The sequence below is a fragment of the Tachypleus tridentatus genome, chromosome 11, assembly GCF_004210375.1.
Source record: "Tachypleus tridentatus isolate NWPU-2018 chromosome 11, ASM421037v1, whole genome shotgun sequence".
In the NCBI taxonomy this organism is placed as follows: Eukaryota; Metazoa; Arthropoda; class Merostomata; order Xiphosura; family Limulidae; genus Tachypleus; species Tachypleus tridentatus.
This window is the reverse complement of record NC_134835.1, coordinates 36788384-36809696: the sequence shown is the minus strand read 5'-3', so window position 1 is coordinate 36809696 and position 21313 is coordinate 36788384. Positions and strand designations below refer to the sequence as shown.

Genomic DNA, 21313 nt, shown 5'->3' with positions numbered 1-21313 from the left:
ATTTGAGCCATGATGGGGTATTATAAAGCGACCATCAATTCTACTATTCATTGGTACAAGAGTAGCCCAAGCGATAGTGGTGGGTGGTAGTGACTAGTTTTAAACTGCTAAATTAGAGACGGCTAGTGCAGATAACCCTCGTGTAACTATGCGCGAAATTTCAAAACAAAGAAACAAATAATGTGAAAGTTACATTGTGGTAATTGCATTATCGAGTTTTTATTGGTCACAAGACGTCTTATGGATGTCATGAAAAGTGTTTATAAACGATTACACTGATGCTACGTCTTGCAATGAACATCATATCTACGACAGGATTTATAAACAGCAGCTAATATTTATTTGTAGATGTTCCGTTAGTTGATTATGCTATCTTATTTCCTTATTTTTACTTTCATTAACAGCACCAGCTAGAATGTTTAACAAATCTATTTTTTTCTATGTTTAATTTCGTTTTCTGTTATTGTACTTTAATATAGAGATTGCTTTACATTATTAGCTTAATATATTATTTATAATTAGCCTAAACCTCTTAAGTTGGCCGAACTGACTCTAAAGAAATATTATTTTTATTGGACCAAGCAGTTGTGTCGGAAACTAGTGTAGTCATTCTCAATATTCAACGATTAACCACTCAGAAGGCAGTCACCAGTACCTACATCCGAAATGGCTTTGTACAACTGTAAACTGAATAATGAAATTGACTATTACCCTTATCACACACTCAAGTAAAGAATGGTAAAGTTTACTCAAGAAAGTGCAATTTTATGAGCCTTCGAACCACAGTCGATATAACGAACACTAGGTCACGCACGGTGTCTTATGGATGGAAATAAATGTTAAGAAAAATTGTACTTTGTGTTTATAATTAAAGTTTTTAAGGTTTCGTGTTTTATCAGTCAATACACAAATAAAATCATTCTGTGTTGGGTTTCTTTAGAAATCTTTATCATTTTTAACTTAATTTTTTCTGTGCTCTAAGTAGCTGATCTTATTTCTCACTGTTCTCACTTAGAACATTTCCAGGACTAATTTGTGAAGTGCCTTTACACCTTTCTATAAGCAACGTTCTATAGAATCATCAAATGCATTAATAATTTTGGCGTTGCATTACGTTCATTAGAATCTGAAATAGTAAGGCAATATCTGATCGTATACGGTAAATTTACTATTTTCGAATAGTAGCAATGCTTCATATAAAATACTAGGTAATTTTAATCAAAGGTCCTGACAATTTGGAAGAGGTACTTATGTAATTTCAATTAAGAAAATCAAGAAGACATGCAAAACAAGCGATCATCTTTGTAATTATAATAGCACAGAAAATTAAATTATAGAGATGTAAGCTTTTTTACCTGTTATAATGTTTAAAGTTTTGGTCTTAGTACTGTTGATTATGGTCTTTCTTTACACAATATGTATATGTACTTTGCAAAGACAAGAAAGAATTTTTCTCCTTTATTTTTGTATGATGCAAGAGGTGGCTTTAGTTTTAATACCGGCACAATCTGACGGTATTCGCTTCACTGATTGCTTCTCCACTCGGAAGACTACGCTTGGACCATCTCCGGACGTTCCCACTCAGACTAAAGACGTTTTCAGGGTTAACTGGTTACTGCTTGCTCGTGATAATCTCACAGTTGTTTAGCCACTTGTGCCGTTTCTTCTGCTTCACGTGAAATTTTCAGTTCTGTGGAATAATTAAATAAAACTTGAAGGAGTGTCAAAACCTAGTATTTCTATAACTTATAATGAAGTAGGGAATAAATAAGTTTTGTGAAAGGCACTCGATCTTTTTGGAAATTTCATAAGAACATAGTTTTAAGCCTTTTAGACTCCACGAAAAGCTCACAAAATATAAAGACATTCTTAATAATTCTTATAGTTTTATAAGATTATGTTTTACATTTAGAAAAATACACATCTGAAGCCTTTTTTAGTTCATTATGGATTGAAAACAGAATACTGGTAGATTGTTTGTTTGTTTGTTTGGAATTTCGCACAAAGCTACTCGAGGGCTATCTGTGCTAGCCGTCCCTAATGTAGCAGTGTAAGACTAGAGGGAAGGCAGCTAGTCATCACCACCCACCGCCAACTCTTGGGCTACTCTTTTACCAACGAATAGTGGGATTGACCGTTAAATTATAACGCCCCCACGGCTGGGAGGGCGAGTATGTTTAGCGCGACGCGGGCGCGAACCCGCGACCATCGGATTACGAGTCGCACGCCTTACGCGCTTGGCCATGCCAGGCCGTATACTGGTAGAGAGTTTACACTGTGACAGCTTTCAAAATCCTAATTATTTCAGAGCAGTAAATTAAAAGAAAATACCAATATTTTGAATAAGGGCACAATGTATAAGCGTGCACTTACAGAAAAGAAACATCATCAGTATAAACTATAACATGAGGTAATATAAGCGTTCAGATTTAGAAAGTAAAACATAAAATTATTAGAGTCACTTTAAAGTAAGTAATTAAAAACATATTTTTGCATTAAAAATATTTTTAGCAAACATTCTGTAATGCTTTGAAAGCAGCGAGAAAGGTCAGCAGAAAATAAAACCATATTATCGAAACATTGAATTTTCCGGATACGAAACCTTTAAACAGCTGTTGCTCCAAAGCCGACTAGTTTATTTCCAGTGAATGGGCTATTCCACAATTTCACACATGATGAGTTTTTAGAGAAACTTACTAAAACATTTAGAAAAAATCGTAGATTTTCTATCTTTCAGCAATGCTCGAATGCAGAACTTAAAAAAAAATTGATTTCAAGATTTTATTTAACAATTTGTATGTACAAGTTTATGTATATGGTTTTTAATGAATTTTCCATTGGTTAAATTTAAAAACATTATATTTAGTTTGATGCATAGTTTTAAAGGTGATGGCTTTAAAGATATTAACAATCGCATGCAGTAAGATATCCGGATATATCGAAAGTAGGCTTAAAATTTTTCAAATGAGTTTCCCATAGGAATTAATGACACAAAATTACATTTTTTTTCAGAAATTCACTATTAGTAGATACGCCATGTGTTCAAAGAAAAACATATTGTTTTTTAATATTAATTTGCTGCAGCAAATCATCCCAGATTTGTGATTTTCATTGAAGCATTGGTTTTAGTACATTTTATCAAAAATAAATTAGTTATGCAAAGTATCGAGTCACGGGATAACCACAGTCGATATAAAGTTGCAGTGAAACGCCATGTATCAAACTACATTTTAATACTGTTTGGCATTGAGTAGGTAATACGATGACATCAAAATATGATCGCTTTACAACGCAAAATATTTGTTTTCAAATCAGAAAGATGTATTCATATTGTAGTTTTAGAATTTTCAAAACGTGGATGTCCTTGCAAGTAGAGGTGGTGTGCTTTTGACATGACAACCTTACGATGGAGCTTTACTATGGGAATTATGCTGCAGAGGTATTGCTCAGATAAACGGTCGTCAGACAGAGCATGACTGGACATGCTAATGCCCCAAAATTGGCTAAATATATCATACTAAACCCTCTGTAAAATGTCTACGCACGAAATTTTAAGCTAACTTTTTGTTAGCTCAATTACAAATGAAAATAAATTAGTATTTCCAAGTTTGTCTTTATAGAATCCATTCAAAAAATATCTGGGACAATTCTTAGGTTTGTAGAAAGCATATACTGGAAACTACTTCAATAAGGGAAGTATTTGGCATGCCAATGTTCAACCGCTATTCTTACGCTGCTGAGTAACCTGATAACAACAGTAATACGCACAGTGATTGTGAATAAACTTTCGAAGTTCATTGCATCATATTTTACTAAAGGTATGGCAAAAAATGCGGAATTACATGGGTGTGTTTTTAATAAGCCATGGGTGTGGGAATGCAGCATTTGTCACTAGAGGAGCAACTATAAATTGATGTCTGACCAATCACATCAAATGATCAAAATTTGCTCCTGCAACATTTGTAGTACATTGCATCCACATGAAAACGGACATCATCGCGTCTAACCTGGTATACTGCCCACTTCCCAGACAAGTATTTTTGTCGAATACACGCATGACTCACTTCAGATATTTTTAGTAGCAACGTGTAACAGCTGTGGTATCTGTAACCAAATGCTTCCCTCAACATTCCTGCGCAATTTCGTCTTTTTATGATTTACAACTTGTGAGTTGAAATGTGAAACTTTCTTTTGGACAGCTTTGTAGATGGGACATAATTCTTTAACACTTTTGTAGCTGTTTTATAAGCATATGAGTTTTCTGAACACATTGTATAAGATGGTTATTTAAGTAAAATATCCATTAATATTCGGTACTTTCTCCTTCAAGTAAATATGGTTTACAAGCAGCAAGTCAGTCATCTTTCTTATTTGTATTAATATTATTCATTACAAAAAATAACAAAGAATGTATAAATTTTGTTGAAATTTTCAGAAGTTTACCAACAGACATTTTTATAACGACCTTCACCTAGAGCCCGGCATGACAAGGTTGTTAGGACTCTCGACTCGTTGTTCGAGGGTAACTGGTTCGAATCCCCATCACACCAAACATGCTCGCCCTTTCAGCCGTAGGGGTGTTTTAATGTGATGGTCAATCCCACTATTCATTGGAAAAGAGTAGCCCAAGAGTTAGCGGTAGGTGGTGATGACTAGCTGCCTTTGCTCTAGTCTTACACTGCTAAATTAGGGACGGGTAGCGCAAAGGTAGCCCTCGTGCAGCTTGGCGCAAAATTCAAAACAAACAAGCGAAACCTTTACCTAACATTGAATTGTATTAACTTTCGTTAAAATAATGGCCTGGATTCGGCGTGCTGTAGACTCCACTAGATGTCAGGAAGTATTTTGTTTAATTGCAGAGGAGATTGTGGTAGAAAGCACAACGTTCGAGTTTGTCAACAATCAGCCGAAATGAGACCTGGTAATTGTGTTTGCCGATAGAGGTCAGTATCATTTTCTTCAGAGAATACTTATATTATCAGCTTGGAACAGGTCTTTTTCGTCAGCATAGAAATGCAGCATAGGCGAACATGTTAATTCAGGTATACTCTCGGAGTCATTCTTTTGTTAATTCAGGTAAACTCTTGGAGTCATTCTTCTCTATTGAAGAGTCAAAAGGCTTAACGCCTGCCAGGAAAAACTGATTTCAAACTATAAAACCATATTCCGCATCTCTACTTTTTAGAATAACACAAGCCAAGTCAACATCTCTTTGGTAAAGATATTATTCACAGATTCTTACAGAAATCTTTGAATAGCCAATCAAGAAATAGCACTTGATTAACACATTCTTGCTATAAAGACGCCCACCCTAACGCCCTTAAAGATCGGAGATGTTTTTTTTTTACTTTTATCCATCGTTTTGACTATTAGACACATCACATAACTATTCTACATTACGTATATAAATAATTTCAAAGTGTTCCAAAACTGCCCTTGAGAGTCTTAGTAAAGTTGTCGTTAGCATATCTAAAAAAACTAAATCCAGCAAAATAACATTCAATTTTGGGATATCTTAAACTGCTTTTACATTGTCTGTAGAGTGTGTAAGATACTATGACTTTCCAAACACTTTCGAATTCATGCAATTTCATAATGCAGGATGGTACAACGCTTTCACTTATTCCAGACTAACCTCATCCATCACTACATGACATGCCCAATAACTAACATCTCATAAATATTAAAAGTATAATAAAAGATATAGATTATAATAAATGCTATAGTAACAGTTAGCGAAATAATGAAAGAAACTCAAGGTTTTATTACAGCTGTGAAAGAAATAATCCACGGATTCTTTTGTATAAAACCGTCCTAATACTGATAACATTATATGTTAATAAATATTAATTGATGCTTAAATGTTCCACAGTTAACATATTTTATTCAATATTGAAGAAGCCTGAATGATGCCATGCTTTTTATGTTTATTATGTACATTTAAAAGTAATGGAATATCTAATCTCTAATCGAATGTTATTAACTGGTTTGTCTAAATATTTCGTAGCTATATGTATATTCTGCAAGAACACAACAATTTAATCATACTTTGAAGGTTACATGAATATGATACATAAGTAGTCTTATGTATGCAAATGATTTTCACAACAATCGAAAATTCACAACAATTAAACTGGCCATCTTTATTGCATTCTTTTATTATCCAAATAGTCAACAATATTTTATTTGATATTTTCCTATACAAAGGTACATTGATATACGAAACTACTAGCTTCAAGCTTTCATTAGCATATCGTATTATTACCTGTCAAAGGTGAGACAACTTTAGCCCATTTAGTCACATTAATAAACAGGTTCAACAGACTGGAAACAGATTCAAGTCTTAGACTACACAGTTCTACATCCAACCATACACAATAACCACAATTCGATCAAAATACAATATCTTAACTACCAAATTTCACTCGAAAACATCATATTTTCGACATTGTTTCAAATAAATATGCAGATATTTTAAGTATAAGCATAAATGATTGCACTGGAGAAAAACACAAAAAACTTTGCCAATCAAAACAATGAATTCCGAAGTTTTATATCATTTATAATTAAGCTGTCTTTTTCACTTTTATGATGTAAAATTATAAATGATTCAAATATGATACCATTAAATAAAGCTGTAACATTATTATTAAAATACTTAACGAAAAAAGTTTAGAAACACAAAATGTTTATAAAAATAAAAACAAAACTGCCTCTCTTATAAAACCTGTTCCGAGTGTTGAAAATGAAGAAATGAGAAAACTCTGGTATAAAAAAAATTGATATTTTGGTTCTATTTTTCCTTATCAGTGTTACACTTTCTTCACTTCTTACTATGGGACTTGTTAACTGTTTACTTTGTTCAGTACAGATCAGTGTTCTCATCTTTTTACATTTCAACTCGGTTTCATATTTTACAGTGTAACTTAGATTACAAACCACGTGCTTACAAAGGAGAATAAAAATCACATCATGCAAGAAGTGGGATTAGTACATATATTTCTCTAAAGCAACACCACTCTGTGTACTACGGGACATAAAAAAAATACACTCATGAAAAACATTATCTCACGTACTTCTGAAGAGATAGAACTGTCTCTTTTGAGCTTCAAGAAATCAGAATAAAATACGTTATCAAGAAGCTATTATATTCTAAACGAAGATTCTATACATGTCGAGTAGTTGGATTTTTCATTGTAAAGAGTTCTTCTGAATATATGTGGGCGGGAGTTTCTGGTTCTAGAAGTCTTGACATCCTGTTGGATTATTTCCATTAAAGAAACAGATTTAAATATTACCGGATATGAATGTTGATTTCGATGTTTTCAGTATTCTTCTTGCATTGTTTCACACACCATTTCCAATGGATTTACAAATGCCATACTTGTAGAATTTGTTTCAATGATCGAGTTGATACCGCATTGCATAAGCCGTCATACTGTGCAAAATGGTAGAAGTTAAGCAATATAGCTTTTCACAAATATTTTAGGTCACGTGGGATCTGACTGGTTACATAACGTTTTAACACTCATCACACGTAGCTACGGAAAAATGAATTATGGGTAATTACACGGTTTCCTTCGGAGACAGCACACTAGGAACGATGATCACGGATTGTCTGCTGCTGGCGTAAACTGTATCCGTTATAACCGATTTTATTAAGCTCTGCATATTGCAGTAGGTATATCCCAGAGGGATGTTGGTGTTAGCTACACTTCCTCGTGCAACGGAAAATAATGACTGACATGAACGCATAACTTCCCAGCGTTGAAAAAAAATCGACTCTCATATATATTTAGTCAGCGATCTTGAATGCGCATAGACTTGGCATCTCATGTTGGTTTTCCTTTGTGCATTTCAATTATCTTGTCTTGATCTACGTATTGAAAAATGTGAGGTGCATCCAGGAGTATGCCTATAGTTCCTGCTGTTGTCACGGCAAAGAATATATACAACTGAAGACGGTCTATTACCATAGCAACGAACTTCCAGTCTTCCCGGATCTGAAACAAGACATTATAAGAGGAAGGCGTTACAAAGAGATTTAGATTAGAATTGCTATTTTGTGAAAAACAAAAATCGAATGTTAGTTTTATACAGCATGCTTTTAATATAACTCGGCGTTCATAAATGTTAAAATTACAAAAGTAAAATACAGTATTAATTTTTTTCAATTTTTTTTCCTTGTTTGAAAAAAAGCTTTCTAGTAATAGTTTGATTTTTTTGAATTTCGAGAGCTATCTGCGTCAGTCGTCCCTAATTTAGCAGTGTAAGATTAGAAGGAAGGCAGCTAGTCATCACCACCACTGCCAACTTTTACCAATTTACGCTTTATCAGCGAATAATAGGATTGACCGTCACTTTATAATGCCCCCACGGCTGAAAGAGCGAGCATGTTTGGTGTGCCGGAGATTCAAACCCGCGAACCTAAGGTTACGAGACGAGTGCCTTAACCACCTGGCTATACTGGGCCTTTTAATGATAATAAAATAAATAAATATAAAACCCAGTCAATCATTTGATTTTTCAACTGATTTTAGCATCTTGGATAATAGCACAGTGTCAGAACAAAGTATGAAACTTAATAGATTGGTTTAGTAACATATTTTAATTCATAGTGTGATAGTCCTACTATAGTTACATACTTTGGAAAATTACTGGAAATCGCTTCACTAAGTTTATTATTAACATATTAAACATATAGTTCGTTAAGGATGTTCCAGGATGATATAGCAAGTATTACTGCTGTGTAATATCATAGTTCAGCACACTAAAACGTATATAGGACTCAAGATCCATTAGACTTTTAAGGGAAATGAAAGACGTTATTTTGAACATCGTTTTGCTGTGAAATAGAGTAGCGTTGAAAGTATCTGAACACGACTTTATAAGCATTCCAAACCCACAATCCTGTAAAAACTAATGCATCATAGAGATGGACGCAGTGTCTCAAATACACTATACTCCTTAAGACGAATGTTTCGTTGTGTAGCAGCAGTGTGTAGTGTCCTTTTTCTTATGAGCATGCGCAAAGACTCGGGAGTAGACACCTGGTGGAGATATTTAAACACTTTTGCTACAAACTATAATCATATTAATTTCTAACTATAAATATATCAATAAATTTTAAATATTAATTTCTAACTATAAATATACCAATAAATTTTTAAATATTAATTTCTAACTATAAATATACCAATAAATTTTTAAATATCACTTGTTAAATATATAGTCATGTGAAAAAGTTAGGACACCCTATGAAAGTCTGTGTACTTTTGTAACATTTTTGGATATATAGATATTTAATCTCAATTTTAACAATACTGAGAGATTATAGGAAGATAACTAAACAATTAAAACTGAAGAAAATACTTTTCAAGTTCTTCTGTAAATGTAATTCTATAAAAATGCATATTCTAACTGAGGAAAAAGATAGGACACCCCCACATTTATTCCCACTTAAAATGGCTCAACTCACACACAGGTGTATCACACCAGGTGCACATGATTAGAAGATCGTTACTCAGGATTTTGAATGAGGCTTGCCCTATTTAAACCTCAAACATTTAGTTTGGTGTGCTCCTGACTGTTGAAGTGAGAGTGAGCACCATGGTGAGAGCAAAAGAGCTGTCTGAGGCCTTCAGAAAGAAAAATTGTAGCAGCTTATGAGTCTGGTAAGGGATTTAAAAGATCCCAAAAGATTTTGAAATCAGCCATTCCACTGTCCGGAATATAGTCAACAAGTGGAAGGCTTTCAAAACAACTGCCAACATGCCCAGGTCTGGTCGTCCAAGCAAGTTCACCCCGAGAGGTCTCCAAACACCCTAACATGTCATCACGGGACCTACAGCAGGCTCTGGCTACTGTTCATGTGAAAGTGCATGCCTCTACAATCAGAAAGAGACTGCACAAGTTTAACTTGCATAGGAGGTGTGCAAGGAGGAAATCTTTGCGCTCTAAGAGAAACATCAAGGCCAGACTGAAGAATGTAGACAAAGACCAGGACTTCTGGAATAATGTTTTTTGGACAAACGAGTCCAAAATTGAATTATTTGGACACCAGAACAGAGGACATGTTTGGTGTAAACCAAATACAGCATTCCAGGAAAAGAACCTCATACCAACTGTGAAGCATAAAGGTGGAAGTGTCATGGTTTGGGGCTGCTTTGCTGCAGCAGGACCTGGGACAGCTCACAATCATAGAATCAACCATAAATTCTACTGTATATCACAGGGTGCTTGAGGATCATGTGAGACCATCTGTAAGAAAATTAAAGCTGAAGTGGAACTGGACCCTGCAACACGACAATGACCCAAAACAAACCAGTAAATCTACCAAGGACTGGCTGAAAACTAAGAAATTGAGAGTCCTGGAATGACTGAGTCAAAGCCCAGATCTTAATCCCATTGAGATGCTGTGGGGTGACTTGAAACGGGCTTTACATGCAAGAAACCCCTCAAACATCTCACAGCTGACAGAATTCTGCATTGAGGAGTGGGGCAAACTTTCTTCAGACCGATGCCAGAGACTGGTAGATGGCTACAAGAAGCGTCTCACTGCAGTTATTTCAGCCAAAGGGGGTAACACTAGCTATTAGGGGGAAGGGTGTCCTAACTTTTCCACATGACTGTAACTGCAGTGGTGTTTAAATATGACATAAAACTATAACAGTAATAATAACGGTGTTCCAAATACATAGCTATAAAAGGATCTAAATGCATACAGAGGCAAGGTGTGAGTCTTTTCTTTGGACCGAGAATGGGGTGAATCCATATATGGGAATGTTCCAGTAACGAAACATGTTCACTGTTTCTCTCAGCTGATACTATCTAATGTTTTTGGGTTGATAAAACTATTGTCCTGAGGGGAACAGTTTATTCGAACAGGCTAATATGCCCGCGCTCTCTTTTTACTGCTATCGTTGTGGCCTTAGACAAAAAAGAATTCTATAATTACCGAGCTCTCTGTGTTTGTTTGTTTGGAATTTCGCGCAAAGCTACTCGAGGGCTATCTGCGCTAGCCGTCCCTAATTTAGCAGTGTAAGACTAGAGGGAAGGCAGCTAGTCATCACCACCCACCGCCCACTCTTGGGCTACTCTTTTACCAACGAATAGTGGGATTGATCGTAACATTATAACGTCCCCACGGCTTAAAGGGCGAACATGTTGAGTGCGACCGGGATTCGAACCCGCGACCCTCGGATTACGAGTCGAACGCCATAACACGCTTGGCCATGTCGGACCAAGAGCTCTCTGTGTGCCAATCATTTTGTTTTGTCTTTAAACATAAGCTGTTTTTTAATCCAAATACCTGTCGAGATTATTATAATCGATAACACTTAGATCGTTCATAACTGATGACATCGATGTCAGTATACAATACTTAAATACGTTTATTTATATGGGTTTACTTGACTTTAAATTACAAAGCATCACAATATATCTGTATTATCATGAAACGAATACAGACAAATATTTGGGTAATAACGTAACCATTTCTTTAATAATTCCTGACAAATTAAAAACAACTGGCAATATTTTATTCAATCCTTTGATCATTAGGCAATCGATTTTTTTTTCTGTTGCGTTACATTCACCACGTGAGAGAATGAAGAAAAAGGAAGTCGAAGTCGTATCCTGATTGGTCATGACGTCTACAGCGGATTAAGTTCAACAATTTTTTTTAAAGGGGTTCTATCTATGACGAATTTCTTTTGCCTGCTAGAAACTCTACATTCTAGAAAAGTAAACAACTAAAAAGGAAGCCATATTGAGTTCATATGTGAGCTTGCAATGACTAGATCCTTTACGCCAGGCATGTTTTCGAGCACTTTGAACAGTTCGCCAGTAAAATACACTTTTATAAAAAGTAACGAATCTTAAAACAAAATAAGGCTTACCATTTTCCAACTGTGTGTTATTCGATTGTTTTTCACACTGAAATGTAAACAGTAAAATCCAGACATGAGACTTACAACGAAGTTAATATAAAACCTGAAAGACTGATGTGTAAAACCTAACCGTATTTTTGTGTCCTCTGCTGGTCCAGCGGTAAGTCTACGGACTTAGAACGCTAAAGTCACGGGTTCGATTTCCCTCGGTAGACTCCGCAGATAGACTGATGTGGCTTTGCTATAACAAAGACACACACGCGTATTTTTGGTTTGATTTGTTTTGGATTTTGCGCAGAACTACACCAGGGCTAGCGTCCTAATTTAGCAGTGTAAGACTAGAGTGAAGGCAACTAGTCGTCACCATCCACCGCCAACTCTTTTACCAACGAATAGTGTGATTAACCGACACATTATAACGCCCCCACGGCTGAAAGGGCGAGCATGTTCGGTGTGACGAGGATTCGAAGTCTTGACCCTCAGATTACGAGTTGAGTGCCATGCCCGACCCTTTTAAAGCAGAATTAAGCATTTTTGTTTTCTCTTAATCTGGTACATTATTTCTTTATATTTGTTTTATCAACTGCTTTTAGCTCATTTAAATGGCCGTATAGTGAATATGAGAAAAAAGTAAATTGATATGTTATCGTTTCATATCTTGATTGTTTCCTTATCGTATGATACATATTTGTATGTTATGATAGTTTATAGAACTGCACCTTAACTGTCTAGAATACTGAGAAAATTAACACAATTTATTCTGACTTTTCAAATACCAGAAACAAACATAAATAAAACGAAAGTTCATTTCTCTACGACGAATAGCGCGAACTGAATATTTATTTAAACTCGTTGCTTGTATATGTCTACTTTGAAACTTACCACTAATATTTCAAAGCTTATTGTTTGTATATGTTTACTTTGAAACTTGTAACTAACATTTTAAACCCGTTGTTTATATATGCTTATTTTGAATCGTACAATTAACATTTATAACATTGTTGTTTGTATATGTTTACTTTAGGATATATGCTACTAACATTTTAAACTAGTTGTTTGCATACGTTTATTTTAAAATCTGCAAGTAACATTAGCTCATAAATCTGATATTCTGCTACAGTAGAAGGTTCCTTTAATAATGTTAAAACATCATCTTTCATTCAACTTGAGAGAGTTCTATCTATATTAACCTCAAGCGGCCTAATACTCGATAAACGATATTTATGCTTCTGTTTTAGTTGATTTTATGAGGTGAACAGGTGTTTTAAATAGAGGGCGCTGTGTAGAAATTACATACTTAAAGTCACTTCAGCCATATAAACAGGGCAGCCTGTTACTTGTTAATCCTTTAGGTAAAATTCAGTGCTTCCACGTTGTATTGGCTTAAAAACATATATATAAATGCACGGAATATTGGGGCTTAAATATCCCTGTTGAATATAGCAAACGATTCATTCTTAGTCATATTATATATATATAGAGAGAGTGTGTGTTAATAGTTTATATATCTCATGACTTGACAACGTATTTTAAAAAGTTACAAAAGTTATTAGATAATTTATAAACTGTGAATAAAAATGCAGTATGTTGAAAACCCATTTCCATATTATAGGCCCTAATATTACTCTTAAACGCACGAATAATAAAACTAGTGTTTTGCAACGAGTTAAAAAAACTACAACTTTCAAAGTTCATAATATTGACGCATAATACAACAGCTTCAATACTGGTTAAATCAAAACAAATTAACTAGTCTCTAATAGTATCCCATACTTACGGTAGACTGTATTGTATTAAAAATCTTAAACCTATTTCCCGTTTGTATTTTAAATATTTATGTATATTAATATGAATAATAGTACGGCTTAAGTAAAGCTTTCTATCATTAGCCTAAAAATCACGTGACTTATGTCTTGACTTAAATTACAGAACAACAGTATATTTGTTTGTTTTGAATTTTGCGCAAAGCTGCACGAGGGATATTTGCGCTAGCCGTCACTAATTTAGCAGTGTAAGACTAGAGGGAAGGCAGCTAGTCATCACTACCCACCGCCCACTCTTGGGCTACTCTTTTACCAACGAATAGTGGGATTGATCGTAACATTATAGCGCCCCCACGGCTTAAAGGGCGAACATGTTGGGTGCGACCGGGATTCGAACCCGCGACCCTCGGATTACGAGTCGAACGCCTTAACACGCTTGGCCATGTCGGGCCTGCAGAAGGATCGAGTAATTAAATAATTATTTTTATGAAGATTTATGTTTCTGACCACCCATTTAATATATCATTCTTTCCAGAAACATAATTGGTGTTGGGTTGGTTCTAAACGTGTTTAGAGTCTACTGGTTTTCGTATCATAATTTGGTTAACATTTCATTATTGGTTTCTCTGGGTAGGTTCGGTGTGCGTTTTTCATTGGTCGTTTTTCCTCAATATTTTTGAAATATCTTGCTATTCTATAAAGTACATTCTTTTCTCTTTTAATGTGCATAAGACACACTATTTATATTGCCAATAGTAATTAAAACCACTTTTATGTGCATCTCTTATAGTCGATTAGGTACTGGTTACGGTATAAATACCACTGGAAGTTTTACGATAGTTTCAATAAAGGAGAAATTAAAGCCCAGCAAGGTAATGTCTGAGGAACAGATAAGATACGACAACTGCTATAGTCACCCTTACTGGAAGTTTACATAAAGATACTTCTATAAGTATCAAACTTCCAGGCTTTACATAGCGCGGGGAGTGCCTGTAGTAGAACTCTAGATATTCGAACCAGCGAGCCGGATCAAATCCATACAATAACATGGAATGTCCCCCACACAAACACGCGATGTGACAGTCAATCCGGGGCTCGGCATGGCTAAGCGTGTTAAGGCGTTCGATCGTAATCCGATGGTCGCGGGTTCGAATCCCTGTCGCACAAAACATGCTCGTCCTTTCAGCCGTATGGGCGTTATAATGTGACGATCAGTCAAACTATTCGTTGGTAAAAGAGTAGCCCAAGATTTGACGGTGAGTGGTGATGACTAGCTGCCTTCCCTCTAGTCTTACACTGCTAAATTAGGAACTGCTAGCGCAGATAGCCCTCGAGTAGCTTCGCGCAAGATTCAAAACAAACAAACAATTAGTCAATCCGTTAACTTAGATGATGAGTGGCAGAAATGCTCTCGCTGTGAACAATTAAAAATTAAGGACAGAGACAGACAGCTTTAATAACTTCACCAAATAAATAGCAAACATCTTGTATAATTTTCTGTGCTCTGTATTTTATATGAATTGTCACATAATCGGCGAATCGCGGGATCGAAATTCGTCACAAAACACGTTCGTCATTTCAGCTGTGAGAACGTCATAATACGTCTTTATATTTGTTAGTAACAAGTAGCCCAAGAGTTATACTGTGGGTGATGTGGACTAGCTGCCTACTCTCTAGTCTATTGTACCAAAATTAGAAACAGCGTAGGTAACCTTAGACTAGCTTTGCGCGAAGTTCTTAAAAAAAATTATACTAAAATATCTGTTTGAAACACATGATAATTACTAATATTGTGAAGTGGGATTGACATACAGCTGCTATACATATTTTAAGTACAATAGTTCTTCATAGTACAGATCGACAAGGAATCCAAATAATTCACTCGCCGAAAAGCCAACCTATCGAGTTCCTAAGCGAGAAACCGACCATTTGAAGAATTGGTTACGATATATTATGTACAAATATACTTATTATGGTCGCTAACGTTTCCGCTATAACAATGCAAAAATGTCTAACAAAGCAACATTTTCGTCTATTATCTACCTCTCTGATCACGTCAGCGGGGCTAGCGCCGAGACGGTTTGGACTATCGCAACCTAATTTCTCTGGTTTCTTTCACTGACATACTTGATATTTGGATAAAAATTCATATATATATGTAATATAAGAGATAAACATTTCATGAACGTACTTAAATATCTTTTTCAATCCAAAGGATGGCGTTACGTAAGGGGGGGGGTAGACACGTGACATTTTCTAAAGTATATATATATATACTTTATGCAGGTATAACATAAACAGTAAGCAAGCAAGAATACTATCTACTATAGAAAGTAATGAAACAATAATTAAAACCACAATCACACATTTTAATTGAATCTCTACTTTGGCATCTTCATACACTTACCTGTAGGCCAAAGCAAGGATTCCATTTTATAAATGTGTCATATAGTTTTCATTACTTTCTATAATGGTATCTCTACTTCATTTTAAAACTTATAAATTATTTAATATTCTTGTTTAGTAAATTATTATCTCTTTGTTCTTTGTTTCAATCAAACATGTTGCAATAATTATTTATAATAACGATTCTATTAGCATAAATTTCTGTGCAACTACAGACCAATAAAGTTTTGAGAAATTACAATTCCAAGAAACAGTACAACACGTAAAAAGGTGCTATGGTGGCCTTAAGGCGTGCAATATCACTTTCTGGGACGAGAATTACCTTGAAATCTACGAATCCAATGTACATGCATGCACTTCTGTCCATAGCATTTCATTAAAACAATAAGTTTCGCAAGGTGCGTTAGAGTACGTTTCAGTTCATTCTAACCAGTAGAGAAATATAACTGCTGATAAAAAAAACGTAACAAAAGAAGTGATTTATCGTTTCAATTCGGCGCGAATGTTACGTAAGTAGATAGTGTTGCTCAGAAACCACTGAGAAATAAGGTGATTCATAACTAACCGGTTATCTGTCAGAATGCACCATACTTTGCATATGACGTTTAATTTCTCAACTTTCGTGTTCTAAACTAGCTTCAAACCACGATAATATTTCGACTATTTCGAAACATGGACAAGAATATTTCGATCAGTGGAAAACGACGTGTTTTTACGGATGATATACGTAGCTGTAAAAATTTATTGTAAAATATTGTACCATGAGTAGCCGAACGGTCTAAGACAGAAATTGACTGTTTGTTTGTTTTAAATTTCGCGAAAAGCTAAACGAGGACTATCTGCGCTAGCCGTCCATAATTTTACAGAGTAAGACTAGAGGGAAGACTCATGGGCTACTCTTTTAACAAAATAATAGTGGGATCTACCGTCACATTATAACGTTCACACAGCTGAAAGGGAGAACATGTTTGGTGTGACGGGGATTGGACTCGTAATCCTCAGATTACGACTCGAGTGCCTTATCCGCTTGGCCATGCTGGGCCTAACATTGATAGTCACCTGTAAGGATATTTCTAAAAGAAATGCTCGAAGAAAGTATTAAAATAAAAGCAATGCAAAGGCAGTAAAATATAATATCATATTTGTATTTGTGTAAATGCATTATGGAAGTATTTAAAAAGAACATTATTTAAGAGTTTTATATAACACTTGAAATTCAGAAGTGTTAGAAAACGACATACGTTTAGAAGACAATAATATCAAATATTATTCAGAAAGTTTTTTACCGTATTTTATATCTCAGAAATAAGTGTCGACAACAAAGAGAGCTAACCCTCGGTTTGGTTTTGTTTGGTTTGTTTGGAATTTCGCGCGAAGCTACTCAAGGGCTATCTGCGCTAACCATCCCTAATTTAGCAGTGTAAGACTAGAGGGAAGGCAACTAGTCGGTCGGCAAAACAATAACATTATATTCTAAAGTCAGTATTTTGTTATTATCCAGTTTTTACATTCTATTTCCTTGTAACCGAACACGTTTGTCCTTTCAGCCGGGGGGATGCTATAATGTGACGGTAAATCTCACTATACGTTGGTAAAAAAGTAGCCAAAAAGTTGGCGGTGGGTGGTGTTGACTAGTTACCGCCTCTATAATCTATCGCTGCTAAGTTGGATACTAGCCTCCTAGAATAGCTTTACGCGAAATTCAAATCAAACCAAAATCCAGAAAGAATCTATAATTCAGTGAAGCTCAAGATAGATAGATATTCGTAAGAATTATATCAATATTTGAAAGATTTTTCTTACCTGTATGTACTCGTCCTCGCTGCGTAAATGTTCAGCAATAAATTCAATAGCTTCTGTTGCTCTGTAAGCTTTGGGAGACAGGAACAAGGTGTCTTGCGCCTCCGTGTCCAACAGCTGAACTTCCGGCTCCGGAGACAGTTTTCTTGCTGCCGTACAGTTAGGGTGATGAATGTCAGCTAGTTCCATAAATTCTGATTTGTTCCTTGTGTTATAAGGCTTACCTTCTCGTGAGCTATGGTATAAATGGTGCGTTCCGTAACCTGGCATTTCCATCATCCATCTCAACCTTGTCTTCTTTGGCCTCTTCATAAATAGAATAATAGGCAAGTATTTTAAGAATGCCACTCGAATCCAGTTGGGCATTCGATGAGTCCGTGGTCCACGGAAATTCCAGTTGATAATTATTACTGTTACCAGGATGGAACCCGTATTCATTAAGAAAGTAAAGAGCAGGTACTTGGCAATCAAAGGAAGAACAAGAGAAGTAGGAGGTAATATTTTTGACACCAACAACAAGAATACTACTAAAGACAGCAGAATCGATATTCCAAGTGTCACCTTCTCTCCTGCTTCTGCTGGAAGATAGAAGACAAGAATACAGAGAAAAGATATGGAAAAGGTAGGCAGAATTAGGTTCACCGTGTAAAAGAGTGTTTTTCTTCGTATTGTTATATAAAACGAGATGTCTGTTTCAGTAGGTTTACCCTCTCTGCTATTGTTGTAAGTGTTGAGGAAAGCTGGTACATCAACAATATCCCAGGTACCGCTTTTCCAATATGCGGAAAGATCCACCCATCTGTTATCGCTATCCAGCTTTAAAGCTACTTCGTCACCATTAAACGTCCAAGAGCCAAATTTCATGACACATTTCTGTTGATCGAAAGGGAAATACGTCACGTCAATGGTACACGAACTCTGATAAATAGCGGGAGGTACCCACATCACCAATCCATTTGGATAGATGAGAACGTTGGACTTGTACCGGACCTCGTAGTTTCCATCAGCACTGTTGGAGAAACGAAAAAAAGTGAAACTGTGTGGTTACAACCGTGCTATTAAGAACCTGCTTTCGTTTTGATTATTCGAAAATACTAAAAACGTAACAATACGATTTCTCTCAGAATGTGATTTCGAATTTTTCGTTTTAGCTTTCGCATATCTGTAACACTATTCAACCAAACCTTGTTATTCAGAGTCGATCATCAAGACGGACACAGGTGTTGCTTAGAAACACGAAAACATGAGAAACACGTATTAGTAAAGTGCATAATATCCCTGCCCGGCATAGCCAGGTGGGTTAAGGCGTTCGACTCATAACCTGAGAGTCGCGGATTCGAATCCCCGTCATACCAAATATGCTCGCCCTTTCAGCCGTAAGGGCGTTGTAATGTGACGATCAATCCCACTATTCGTTGGTAAAAGAGTAGCCTAAGAGTTGACGGTGGGTGGTAATGACTAGCTGCCTTCCCTCTAGTCTTACACTGCTAAATTGGGGACGGCAAGGGCAGATAGCCCTCGTGTTGCTTTGCGCGAAATTCAAAAACAAACAAATAAACCCTCACAAATATTCTCGGTGTGTGTGTGTTGTTATAGTAAAGCCACATAGATTTATCTGTTGTATCCGAGGGAAATCAAATCCCTGATTTTAGCGTTATAAATGTGTAGGCTTTCCGCTCTCCTACCGGGGAACAATACTTTAGGTATGTAAATTTTGATACAACTATTACAGTGTTTTAATGGTAAATTTTTTGCATGTTATATAAATGGTACTACGTCTGCATTTTTTAATTTTTCAATCAATACCATCGGGTGATTGAAAAGCTCACAATGTCTCATCTTCTTCAGTAACCCGATATGGTAGACAAACAGACTTTGAAAACTGAATAACACGTTAAGGAAAAGGATGTTTAAAATGTTGAATATATTTAAATGTAACAACTATTTAAGTTCATACACCCGAAAATTAATTTATTTGTAAATAAACTACCTACTCTTAAAATATTGCTTACGAGTAGTCCTAAGATACACCAGCACGTGGAAATGGTACTCAATGTTTGGCTGAAGCTTAGCAGCGTAAACGTTTTTAAAAATATATTTAACGGAAAATAATTTCACTTCATTCTACGGTTTCAGACTTCTACTGTGCTTCTTTCTTCTAACTCATAATAAAACTATAAAGATAAACTTACAAAAAAAGAATGGTTTACATACTACACTTTTATGTATAAAACTCTTAATATTGTTTCCTGGTATGTTGATTATAGTCTTTGTAAAGCATTAATACTTTCTTGTCTACTGCTCTGTATATAATATAAAGTCGTTACTAAAGTAATCGTAGCTCTATATGAAACTCAAGGAGTCATTAGAGGCCCCTACGACGTAAAACATCAGACACTGAATATTGATCTTACCAGGTCTGGTGGGTCATTCTCGATGGATAATACACTGTTAGCTTTATTGTGCCATTAATCCTGATAATTCTGTGAGTGAATATTAGTTTGATTTCAGGAGAATTATAGTCGTCTGAAAACACTTTGTTGAGTATTTACAACCATTCTTAACTTTTCGAGCTCGGGTCTGTTTACTATATTTGTATCGACAGTAACTGAGTTAACGTTGATTCCACATATAATTTTCGACAGAGTAAATCGAAGTGACCGTAACATTAACTTATCAGAATTAATCTTCTCCTAAAGCACACCTAACTAAGATATCAAAATTATTATATTAACGGCAGCATCTCAAATAAAAATAAGGAAGGGAATCATTCATATGACGGAGAGCCCCTGAAAGAGACGAAGAGAAGTTTCTATAGAAAACAACAACAGAATGTCGAGAAATGTGTCCTTCAAATAATAAGTTACACAAAACACCAAGTTACATACTTATTGAAAAGCACTATGTCAGGTTTCCAAACTTTATCAGGGGGTAGACGAAGAACCGTGATGCCCCCATAATCAGCTTCGTCCCATCGTAGCTGGTAGTCGAGCCAGGACTGTTAGAGAGTCATGAAATGGAAACTCAAATATAATATATTATATGTCGGGAATTTTTTTATGATAATAAACACTGTTCTACTGCTATTTAAACAATAAACACTGTTGTTCTGATATTTAAATAATAAACACTGTTGTACTACTATTTAAGTAATAAACACTGTTGTACTACTATTTAAGTAATAAACATTGTTGTGCTGCTATTTAAATAATAAACACCGTTGTACTGCTATTTAAATATTAAACACTTTTGTACTACTATTTAAGTAATAAACATTGTTGTACTGCTATTTAAATAATAAACACTGTTGTACTACCATTCAAATAATAAACACTGTTGTACTACTATTTAACTAATAAACACTGTTGTACTGCTATTTAAATACCAAACATTGTTGTACTACTATTTAAATACCAAACATTGTTGTACTGCTATTTAAATACCAAACATTGT

At 35.4% G+C, this 21313-nt stretch overlaps 1 protein-coding gene across 2 annotated transcripts in view; it reads right to left on the bottom strand.

Annotated features, from left to right (window-relative positions):
- Nucleotides 1–202: 202 nt before the first annotated feature.
- Nucleotides 203–21313, bottom strand: part of LOC143231938 (acetylcholine receptor subunit beta-like 1) — a 69435-nt gene continuing 48324 nt past the window's right edge. The window contains exons 4-6 of one of the 2 annotated variants that reach the window (XM_076466820.1): nt 20749–20858; nt 17864–18869; nt 203–1690 (exon numbers count right to left, since the gene is read on the bottom strand). In XM_076466820.1, the coding sequence (XP_076322935.1) occupies nt 1685–1690; nt 17864–18869; nt 20749–20858 (1122 nt within the window). In that variant the 3' untranslated portion in view covers nt 203–1684. Of the gene's footprint in view, nt 1691–6148; nt 8004–17863; nt 18870–20748; nt 20859–21313 lie in introns of those variants that run through there. The other variant, XM_076466818.1, reaches the window with a different exon arrangement.